This window comes from Leuciscus leuciscus, assembly GCF_965113295.1.
Source record: "Leuciscus leuciscus genome assembly, chromosome: 1".
Taxonomy (NCBI): Eukaryota; Metazoa; Chordata; class Actinopteri; order Cypriniformes; family Leuciscidae; genus Leuciscus; species Leuciscus leuciscus.
In genome coordinates this window covers 42,661,110-42,673,535 of record NC_138725.1, presented here as the reverse complement: position 1 = coordinate 42,673,535, position 12,426 = coordinate 42,661,110, and the positions used below count along the sequence as shown (strand labels likewise).

At 39.7% G+C, this 12,426-nt stretch overlaps 1 protein-coding gene across 3 annotated transcripts in view; it reads left to right on the top strand.

Annotated features, from left to right (window-relative positions):
- s1pr2 (sphingosine-1-phosphate receptor 2) overlaps window positions 1-10,932 on the top strand; it is a 31,495-nt gene extending 20,563 nt beyond the window's left edge. For all 3 annotated transcript variants that reach the window (XM_082177168.1, XM_082177166.1, XM_082177167.1), the window contains exon 2: window positions 7,932-10,932. In XM_082177168.1, coding sequence (XP_082033294.1) covers window positions 8,039-9,151 — 1,113 coding nt within the window. In that variant the 5' untranslated portion in view covers window positions 7,932-8,038 and the 3' untranslated portion in view covers window positions 9,152-10,932. The remainder of the gene's footprint in view (window positions 1-7,931) is intronic.
- Window positions 10,933-12,426: the final 1,494 nt, after the last annotated feature.

The following is a 12,426-nucleotide window of genomic DNA, read 5'->3' as shown; positions in this document are numbered from 1 at the left end:
AGGCTGTCTGTCAGCATTGTAGGAGTACTGCCTCGGTTTCCAGAACTCTGACGCTTTCTAGGAAGGTTGCCGTTTTCTGCACGGCCGATCGATGCATGGTTATGATGGAGAGACGCTCTATGGAACAGTTACAAGCCCCAGGCTTTGTTACAGAGCGGCAGCATCGGTGCGCTAGGATGTTCGGCGGGCATTGGTGTTAAGGCTTGCTTCAGCTTGCCCACATGCTTCTTGATTCATGAGAATAAGGCTAGATGCAGCGTCGGATGCAGCTTGGCTAGATGCGGTGGTATTATGGACAGCATGCTGTCTGAAGACATTAAAACTTTGTGGTTTTCTCTGATAGAAGTGTAGATCACCCACAGCCTTCGTTCTACCAACAAACAATGCACTACAAACACATTTGTGTGGCTAATAAAGGAATGTTCTTGCAAATGCAAGTCAGGAGGTTACCACATTGCATATGTTTTTTTTTACTTGTGCCACAGTTTGTAACACTCCAACATGCATTGACAGCTGTGCAATTATATGTTGACATGTACGTACATTTCTGTGCACTACGTTCAAACGTTTAGGGGTCAGTAAGATTTTAAAGACATTAAAGATCGTAAAAACAGTTTAGAATGTCACAAAAGATGTCCATTTCAAATAAATGCTACTCTTTTAAACTTTCTATTCATCAAGAATCCTGAAAAAAAGTGTATCACGGTTTCCACAAAAATATGAAGCAGCAAAAAACAACATAATTTCAACATTGATGATAATAAGAAATGTTTCTTGTGCAGCAAATCAGCATATTAGAATATTTTTTGAAGGATCATGTGGCCTTTTTATTTATTATTCTACTAGGTGGTCAGGGTTCTCCCTAAATTTCAGGAGGGGGGAAAAAAGTGTAAAAAAAATATATTACTTTAAAAATGACATTGTTCTGTCTGTTTTCTAAAGGCTGGTCAGAAACCAGTTGATTACTAATCATAATTATTTTACCCTCTTGATGTCTTTTTTTAACAGATATTTGCCTGTTTTCATTTTCGCCCTCCTAGAACTGTAGATTCTTGCTTACAGTGTATCATATCAAAAAAAAAAAAAAAAGGCTTTGGAAAGATATTGTGAAAAATGGTATACAATTAATTATTTTCTCTAAATGCATGCTTTTAACAGTACTGTAAAAGTAATGGTGTGACACTGAAGACTGGAGTGATGATGCTGAAAATTCAGCTTTGATGACAGGAATAAATTAAATAAAAAAATATTACAATAGAAAACGGTTATTTTAAATTATTTTCTCACAATTATATAAAAAAAAATCCTACCAACCCTAAACTTTTGAAGATTAGTATACCTGTTTTTATTTATTTATTTTTTTAACAAACTATTATTTTCAATGGTAATCAGCCGCATGCCAAAGACACTGCTAATAGAGATTGACTTGAATTTAACCTGTAACATTCCTTTCAGATGAAATTTCTTAAACACTGCATTTGTTTTGTTGTATACACAATTAAATATCCAGTATCGATTAATATGTATTCAAACGTAAACAATATCGGTAATACATTTTTTTTTTTTTAAATGTACCCTACTCTGTGCATAGGGAGTGCATAGGGTACTGACCGCACATTTTACAAGATAAGATATTTGTCAATGATGCTCATGATCTGCAGCGACTCTATGGAGCAGAGCAGACGCTCTCAGTTTATAATTGTAGCGTCCATTGTCCAACTGAATGTTTTTTATTTCTATAAAAAAGCAAAACGACAGTGGGGTTGGTGCCACGGTGGGCATGTAATGTAATTGGTGTATGGCCGAACACCGCGTAACACCGCGTAACACACCCTACTGCAGCAAGCCTGTAGCATGCTTGAAATTCTGTGTTAACCAATCAGAATCCTCAACCAGGACTATTTGTTTCATAAACTGGCATATATACTTTTAAAATATATTTTTCCAGTCGCGGAAGTACATGTCCGACCTGGGTCATTAGCATGGTGGAATGAGAGTGTTGAATAGAGCTTTGTGGTCTTGGGACTCTCTGTGTTCTATCACCTTCGCTGCATTGACTGGCTCTGAATCATAACTCTTTTGGCTTAGCGAAACAGATGGAATTTTCCTCCCCCATTCCCTCCCCACCCGTCTGTAAGTGCTCTGCTTCACCCTTTTACATCTGATTTTATGGAACCAGCTAGCAAATCAATACAATTATGTATGACGTAATTGTGCAGCTCTCCGGGGCAAGGTATTATCAGTTTAATGATCATGTGCTATGAACTGATTGCATTTTGATATTACTTGTATTGCAGTCCCTCTACAATGCATTAAAACCTGAAAGAACATTTTTGCATGTACAGTGTGCGTAAGTGTGATGTTCTGGTAAAGGTTTCCTCCTGCCCTTTAGCATGTTTGTTGGATTTGCAGTTGAATGCTTTTTTTGCATCAACCTGATGTGTTATAAAATTCCCCAAGAATAAGCTCTAAGTGCATTTGTGGTGGAGGTGAAAAAAATGCGGTCATGTGGATGGTGATGCTTATCACGATTGGGACAGGATGTAGTATCAGTAGCTTGTCGGTGCCTGAAGCTCTTTATAGAGCACAGCAACAACATTAGCACAGAAAGAGAACTTTGCTCATCTATTTACTGCAGACTGCAAGGCTGACACTCAAGCACTCAAGGTGGCATAAAGTAGGGATGGGCATTTTTCAAAAAATATTGTATTCAAATATTTGGACTCAAAAAAAATTATATTCGCATTTTTGTTTATTTAAATGACGTTTAACAAGAAATCTTTTTTTTTTTTTTTTTTGCAAGTTTTTGTCACCATTTCTGAACAAGCTTACGATTAGGCAATGTACTGTACACAACAAGCTTACGTTATATCTTAAGGTATTATTTTAGTTTAAACAGTATGTGTAAACAAGAAATATAAAGAACAAAAGCATTTAAGCTCAAGCAGCACGAATGGTGAAAAAATGCTAATAAAGTGTTTAGATTGTTGAGAAAAACAATAATATCCACATGCTCGGGTGAGAACGCGCTGTGCTGACAGGTGTTGCAGGGACACAAGAAACGTGTGCTATGCGTAGTTTCTAACAGCACGTTGTGTGTTCTGTTCTTAAACCTCTCTCCCTCAACGAAACTTAAAGGAAGCATATGTCTCGCGGTCATTTCTCGGCTCATTCTTAACGTACGTGACGGCAAACATGAGAACCAGCCATAACAAGCTGAAGTGAGACATCTGCCAGTTAGATGTTTCGTTTTTTCCAACTGTGTGTGGTTGCTGACGGTTTGTGCAAGCTGCAAAGATGTAAGATCTCTCTAGAGAAAGAGGCAACTGGTGTCCAACTGATGCTAGGTAACAGGTGCGTTGTGGGAATCACGGTTGCATAGACGCCACTAACTAATTGGGGCTTATCAGGTATTGCTGGGAAGGACAAACAACACCTGGAGCCTTTGTAGACTTTTCATGGGGATGTGGGCGGAGTCCTGCCCGAGTCTGGGGTCATCAGTTCAGGTTTCACTGACTGTGGAGTGAGAGATGGTAATCATATGGTTGCCTTGTTCTGAACTGTAACAGTGACCTTTATGATGACTCAGTTCTGATTTCTACAACAAAGGTTTCTCGATCTGTCTGTCTCACATTTAACACAAAAACGAACGGCTTGTTGCCGTGCCTCAGCTCATTTCCTGCCGCACGTATTACACCTGTAAGAATCCGAATAAACTTCCTCTGCTCTGCTTTTGCGTCTCTCACTTCCACTCAACCTTTCCCACATTAACTGTCTAGCTCTCCACCAGTCAGCTCTCAAGTTTGAACAGGATGTTAGTCTTCTGACACCACAAACACTTCCTCTGGCCTATAACAGCATGGTTGTGTACAGGAAGACTGCTCTTCTTAGCCAGCTGGACTGAGGAGTCCTGCTACTGGCGATGCATTCACAGTTTTGTCTGTGTGCCCTATATATGAACGTCTTGTTTATCTTTCAGTATGATGAATATGGTTTTCTGTAGAGGAAGAGACAAAGTATTTATTTCAGACAGGACGATCTGGCGTCCCTTCCAGTCTGCAGTTGCAGGACAGGGCGGGGATACTTGTAAAGTGGGGCAGGCCGGAGACGGCACTGCCGACAAACCAGCCCATCAGGTTTCACAAGCTGACAAATCCCATGATGAAAGTCGGCAAGGTCTCCAAGGTAACACCGAGGACCAGAGTGCATGTGAGCGGGAGCTTGCAGATGACAGTGAAATTACAAACATAAGTTGTCAGTAGCGAAACTACCTACTTAAACTTGTTCTGAGAGTGAAATTTCAGTGGGTAGACGTAGAGCTGTTTTGAAAATGCGTCCTTCAGTTTCTGAGAAGGCAGCTTACACATTTTGATGGGTAATTGAAGTTTTGGTCGGATGCTATAAGCTGTTGACTGTTTACTGAAAATAGTTTGAATTGTAGAGCTTGCATTTGGTAGTTGATGCATGGTGTAATTTTGGAGCACAGTGTGCCTTTGGAGAGTATCAAGTGAAACATAACCTGGACAAGGAGACCATTGTTCTTCGCTGCTGCTCAAGGAAATGGCCTTGCTGGATATTATTGGCATTTGGCAGCAGGTTTGTGGCACTGTCTGCGCAGCTGTACCTTTTTGTGTGTTTGTAGGTGACTGAGACACGTTTCCTGGTATGTTTACATAAGTCCGCATCTGTGAGTCTGTATGTGAGGGGTTTTGAACTATGTGCAGCGAACAGAGATGTCGAAGTGAGGTGTGTGCGTCACACAGATGTCTTAGATTCCTGCCTTTGTCTCCAGATGCCATTCCACATGGTTGCATAGTCTCTACAGTGACTCTGGCCTGACGGGGGATTTGCGTCTTTCAGTGTTGAGACTTTGGCAGCTTTGCTCTGGCTGTGCTGATGATGTGTCTTGAGCAGTGAAGAACAGCTATGTTTGAGCCCACTTGTGAGTGGTGTAGTCTTTTGTAACCACTGGCCTCGAGATATCCTTGCCAAATATCTTGATTCGTCTACTATATTTAATCACAAAAGTATGCAAGTATACACCAAAGCACATCCCATTGTATTCAGACTTCCCTCTAAGGACTATGGGATGTACTCATTGGGGTCTTTTGTCATTTGTGACAGTAGGTGGCAGACAGGAAATTAGAGATCTGGACATGATACAAAACCGGGGTTCAATGTAATGAGCATGTGTGCCTAACCACTAGGCCACAGCTCAAAGACACCTTGTGGCTAAATACTTTATCTCCTGGAGATCTCTTGTTTGCCCTTCTGAATTGAAACAAAAGGCCTTTTTGCATGTGATTTGACACCTTCATTTCTCTCATGTTTTTAATGTAAATGTAATATTTAAATCTGTAGTTTAAAGTCGCAATTGAATAAAAGTAATTTCCTTTATTGTGACATACATCAGAGTGAAATGGATTATAAAAAAACAAAAACAATGTAGGTCATGCACTTGGTTCTATCCATAGTTTGTTGATTGGATGGAGGCAGATCTGAATGCGAGCTTGCAATTAATAGCAAGAAAGGGACCAGGTTTAAGTGAGAAATCTGTTTTCACCAGAAGATGGAGTTGGGATATAAAAAAATTGTTTGATTCAAAATTAAAACATGAAACATATGTTTAGAAGAATTGTTCACAGTAAGATCGTAAAGATACATTTAATAAAAAATAGCCAAGTTTACGTTTTTTTTCTTTTTTTCTTCAAATCTATCTATATTTGAATATCAATAGTGCTTGGACAAATCATCTGCAGGCGTGTAGAACCATTCTGAAAAGTGGGAAAACACATGGATATTATGTTGGATTTTACATGGCTATAAAGTTGTTCCAGTCATGATGGCATTTCAGTTGCACGTTACTTGCCACATTATAAAAGGCACTGGGCAAGCGAATTGTATGACAAACTATTTCAGTTTAAAAATTACGCAATTTTAGCAGCTAGCCAAAAGCTGATTGGGGTTACTGTCGAGCCCAAAATCTAAAATACTGTAATTATGTGTGATAATGTGACTATGTCTGAGGCCAGGGCAGACACAGGTAATCACGCTTGTTTGCTCACATTTTCTGTCTCTGACATACATAGAACCTTGTTACTCAAATCTTTGCATTATTTTTTATGCATTCAGCAGTCCGTCATCAATTACTAAACATTCTAGAATGTCAATCTCAGCATTTCCCCTATGTATTTAGTCATCAGCAGTTGAAAGGGAGTTTTAGATTAGGGGAAAGTTTATAGCCTTTGTGGCCTTGTGGAATGACACTCTAGTCATTTGTATTGGAGATCTTGGTGATTCTTGTCAAATGTGATAGACATTTAGATGACAAGGTGATGGTTTCTGTGACGTTGTTTTACGCATCTCGTGAGGTTACAATACGCAGTCTGAGAGTATGAAGGCTAAGAATCCAGTGCTACATACAGTGCAGTTATGTGTAGGTGTAGAAGACTGTCTGTCACATGCACTTTTATCTTAGTTCATGGGGCAAGAACAGATTGTAGCTGAAGGACAGTTCTGGCATGGCGCCTTTACTCAGTAGGGAAATTCCAGAACACTACTTGAGCTATTTTTGGTTTCCAACATGTGTCTGATCAGTGCAGGACCACTGCTTGATCCTTAGATAAAGCCTAGTGCACACTACGAGGATGAAGCTTGTTAGTGAGCAATTGTAGCTACAGTCCAGAGCAGAGTAACCTTTCAACCTGGTATTAAGATGTGTTAAATACATGAGTAAATGGGTTCTTGAATGTTTTATGTATTCTGGGAGCAAGAATAATAAGTTGGATGCAACTCATCTGGAAATTAAAACCAGGACTTTTCTCAATTTTAAAACTAGACTTGATCAGGTGGTCTACACCAGATGCCGTATAGGTCACACAAGTTTGACCCATGCTTTTTTACTTAAAGGTGAAGACCCAACATTATGTATGTTTTGTAGGATTCCTTTAACTGTCAAACATATTTTATTAGATTTTCCTGGACTTAACACTTGTAAGTAGAATGATTTTTTATGAAGTTACTTCAGTTAAGGACATTTTTAATGAGATTATACCTGAAAAGGTTTTGGATTTTTTATCATATGTTAACCTAAAAAAATATATTGTATAATATGACTTGCTGGTTATCTTTGTTCTGTTTGTATTGTATTTATATGATATTTGTGTTTTTGTAATTGAATTTTTGCCATGAAGATAGCTCTGATTGCTGACATGGCATTAAATAAAAAAGATGATGATGATGTATTCTGGGACGTTTTTGTGAGCACACCAAAACAAGCGATTCCAACTTCACTGTGTTGTACCAAACACAAAAATCATAGCTCCTCTCCTTATCTTTTTCATTCACTTCCTTTTCTGCTCACTCGTGTAAGATGTGTAACATGAGTTTGTGCATTGAGTTGTATGTGTGTGCAACACAGACTGATCCCATAAAAGTGATGTATAGTGTGATGATCTTGATGATGATCTAGGCGAAATCTTAACACAAGTGATCACAGGAGATTTGAAACCTTTATAATACCGGGTGAAAATGGTAATGCAGCTAGGCTGACAACTTCTGAAACGTATCACTGAAAACACATCTTAATACCAGGGGGAAACAGGACCTGATGTGCACAGGCTGACCAGATTTCACCTTAAGGTTCAAGTCAGACAAGACTTTGCATAGCATTATGTGAAGCATATCATTAGAGCTGAAATTAAAATGGCTTTGAAAGATTTTTACCTGCAACAAAAGTGCAAAAAAAAACAATAACACTCCCTCATCTTCCATTGTTTGGACACGTAATCCCACCCAAATTTGTTAATGTTGCCCACTCAAACAGATTGTTTGGTGCTGTTAGACGTGCAGAAATGACAACTTTTAATTATTTGGTTCGTTTTTTTACATTTGGCCTGCCAGTAATTGTTCTTTTTTGTATTTGTTTCCAGGTGACACCGAAGAGCTTCCTGGGCCGCTGAGACGTGACTTCGGGCTGGGCGTCTCGTTTTCCTGTGGCCCTGCTGGCCCAGACAAGCTCAGACAACCTGCCCTCTGAATGACTACTGGCCGTCCGGTTGTAAGGCTTTGCCAAGCTGTCACCATGAGCAAATACTCCCAGTACTTCAACAAGACCCTCATACAGGTCCACTATCAATCTGCCAAGCATATGAACGAAGCGGATTTTAGAGACCGCATGGAGAGTAAACAAAGCCTGGACACCCTAAAAATTTTATTTGTCATTATCTGCAGTATCATCATCTTGGAAAACCTCCTGGTGCTTATTGCCGTGTTTCGCAACAAAAAGTTCCACTCGGCCATGTTCTTCTTCATCGGAAACCTGGCCTTCTCTGACTTACTGGCTGGCTCTGCTTATATCGCCAACATCTTTCTGTCAGGCCCTAGGACATTTCATTTGGTGCCTGTCCAGTGGTTCATACGAGAGGGGACCGCTTTCATCGCCCTGTCCGCCTCAGTTTTCAGCCTGCTGGCTATCGCTATAGAGCGCTACATTGCCATCACCAAGGTCAAGGTTTACGGCTCCAACAAAACTTGCCGCATGTTCCTTCTGATCGGAGCGTGCTGGGTGATGTCCATCCTTCTGGGAGGTCTTCCCATTTTCGGCTGGAACTGTATTAACAACCTGAATGATTGCTCCGCTGTCCTGCCTCTCAACACCCGATACTACGTCCTGTTTGTCGTCACCGTATTTACCATCATCTTGCTGTCCATTGTGATCCTTTACGTTCGCATCTACCTTATTGTGCGCACCAGCCAACTAGAGGCCACCAATTCTCCAGCTTACGCTCTCCTGAAGACCGTCACAATCGTGCTGGGCGTCTTCATCATTTGTTGGCTGCCTGCCTTCACCATCCTTCTCTTGGACACTTCCTGTACGATCCAGCAATGCCCTATCCTCAATAAAGCTGACATCTTCTTCAGCGTTGCCACGCTGAATTCTGCGTTGAACCCGTTGATCTACACGTTGCGGAGTAAGGACATGAGGAAGGAGTTCCTCAGGGTTTTGTGCTGCTGGGGGCTGCTCTACTGCGGCAGACCTCCTCACCGCTGCATGGTGCCACTCAAGAGCTCGAGCTCAATGGAGCACTGCACCAACAAACACGAACATCAGTCGACTCCCATCATGCAGGACTGCACTACCTGTGTCTGATTTCGGCTCCACAGTTCCCAGGTGTTTAAAGATAAGGGGAGACTCCATCTTGGAGGCAGGGCACAGAAGACAGAAGCGTTCAGAGACCTCATGGATGAAATGAGAATCACAATCAACGTCTTTAGACTCTTGCATTCAGAGGAGATATCACAGGTGTGGTACTGGACTCCCTTGTGCCCTTTGTTACGTCTGTCCTTGCAAAGGTTTCTGACCATTACAGAATAAGACCATCACATATTTGACATTTTCAGGCAAATTAAAGAAAGCCAAATTCAAATGGGAATATGTATTTTAGCTCTTTGACAGAACACGAAAAAAACCAAAATGTTAAATATTGCACTTTGTAGACTTCTAGGCAGTTTGGGATTGTATATTTCTCCTATACTGACTAACCTACCAGAAGTCAAATACAAGATGTATCCTATCCACAAGTTCGGCTGCCACTGTCATGGTTCAGAGATATGAGAGGACATGTAAGGATCGACAATGCACTGAGAGGAATATGAGCTGGAATGTAAGGATCGACAATGCACTCCACATGAGCCAAACCACCACGCATGCTTGCAGAACCTTTCCTATGTATTTATCGAATTACTTGATATACATAACACCCTTTGATTACCGACAAGAAAAGTATTCCGCTTCATTGTATTGCATGAAAGTCTAACCTGTGTAAAAACTAATATGTATGGCAAACCTATGTACAATTGTCAATGTTACTCCTATTTGTCCATCTAAACTCACTGTCCCTTTCTGTTTTTTTTTTTTTTTTTTTTTTTACATTCTTAATTTTTCCTAAGAGGAAAGCACACTCGGTATATGATTACTGAAATCCTGAAATGAGTTTCTCACAGCAGCCGGTGTAAATTCTAGATCTGTTGGCATGACAATGTTGTTGCGACGCTGCGGCAGCGTGTGCTTCGTTTTGTGCCCTCTTGACTAATGGAACTGAATAGAATAATGAAGTGTTACAGGCGAACATTTTCGCTGATCGACAGTATTAATGAACTTTATTGTTCTCCTGTTGATTATTGAGCTTGCAGCAACAAGAAGGCTCACACACTGTGAAGTATTAACAACATTTAAAGTTAATTGAAATTGATAGGCCATTGATGGGACAAATTGAGTATGACTTTCTCTCTTTTGAAGGCATATTCATTCTGAAAAATGGAGGATGTTTGGTGTCCCCCTGTCTTTTAATGGATCACAAGTCTTCTGAAGAAAATGTAAACTTCCTGCAACCACGGGAAGTCCGGTGTTTTCTTATGCTTCCTCCTGTTGTAATGAATTGACCTTATTGTTGTCATACATTAATGTCATTAGCCCAACACTTTCACTCATACAATCATGCCCATTAACCGTTTGATCCCAACATGTTTTAGTTTCCTCTGTTGATCGGTTTAGTTCAACAGAGAAAGCACTTTGGCAGCTCTTCCAATGCCGGTCTAATGTATTTTGTTTTTTCTTTCTTTTTTTAATGCATGAAGAGTTTAAGCCTGTGTGAGCATCACTATCACTCCGTTCAATGTAAAACATTGCCTACCCTGTGGAACAATGCTAGTTTTTTTTTATGATAAATATATTAATGTATGTATGTATGTATGTATGTATCTATGTACAGAATGTATGTAATGTGTATACATGTAGAATGTCTTGTGTGCAATAGCCTTGTGTTTAGTAGCAAGCTACCTGTGCTAAATCGGTACAATCCCAAACACTAATGTAGGTACATACACATTAGTTCAATCCTTTTTTTTAAATAAAAAACATTTTAAAAAAGTCATTGCTTGATTGTCATTCTCTAATTAATATTTTTTAAGGGTGTTCTTGAAAATTATTATTGCTTATTGATTGATATCTAGATTGATTGACTGCCCATGATTGCATTTATGCATTTAGCATATTCTTTAAAGGGATAGTTCACACAAAATAAGTATGTTGGTAACCAGACGGTTGATGATATCCATTGACTTTTATAGTAGGAAAAAAAATACTATGGAAATCAATGGATATGTCAACTGTCTGGTTACCAACATACTTTAAAATATGTTTTTTGTCCAACAGAAGAAAGAAACTTATACAGGTTTGGAACAACATGAGGGTGAGTAAATGATGACAGATGTTTCATTTTTGGGTGAACTGTCCCTTTAAGTGTAACTTCTGAGGTGGTGGTTGTGTGCGTGACAGAAATGATTAATGCCACTACGCAATTTGCTTTGAATTTCTGTCCTAGAGCTTATCCCACATACTACAGAAATCTAAAGAGACAATAAAAAAAGGAAACTAAATGTTAGCATGCACGAACATGGTTAAGGGCAGACTCGCTACGACATGAATCTGTTTGCTAACAACATTGCCCAACTGCTGGCCTTGATTTCTGACAGTCCAATAAGTGCCAGTGCCAAGGTTTTGTGGGAGTGCAGATGTTTAGCCGAAGGGTTTTGTAGGAAACGGGGAGTATGACGAGATCAATGGGAATGGCATTATGGGAAAGGGCCCGGGTTGCTGGGACGGCATGACCATAAGCTGGGGCTACTCTTAAAAAAAAGATTGTGAACCCTGACTGAGTGGGCTTAAAGATAGTCTGGCCTGGTTGTTGTCAAACATCCAGAATTCCTGAGTGGGAACAGCAACCCACCCTGGGAGACAACACAGCTGGGAATATGGCCAAGAGTTAGCCGGAAGTGACGCCAGTCATGGTTAAACAGCTGCAAACATATAGAGTTGTTCTCAGTAATTCTGTGTGATTTATGTTCATTCTCTACTCCCACTCCACGCCGCATATGTGAGAACACGTTTATTCTGACAAGACATGCATCCAGATGCAAAGCAGTAACTACAACCGCTGTACAACAGTGCCACCTTGTGGTCAGACAAAGAAACTAGTCTAACTCATTATGTCATTGTACTGGCCTTGGCCTATTGTGCCATCTGTAGGATAAACGAAGATTGCATGATTTTGTGGGCTGATCTAACTATTAATGTCAGATTGTTGTGGTTGGCAGTGTGGTGACAGGAGTAGGTTACTACTCAGACTAATCTAAAATCAAAATAATCTAAAATATAAATAAAAATTATTAAAAAACTTTTAAAATAACTAACTTTTCAATTTTTATTATTTTATTATTACATATAATTATGTTATGACCATAAAAAATATGAATTAGTGAAAATCAGTGCATCTGTGTGATTATCTTTTCTTTTGAATAGTTCAATATAAACATGAATATTACAATAGATTTAAACAAATCTGAAAACTTTTTGCTGTTGCTGCT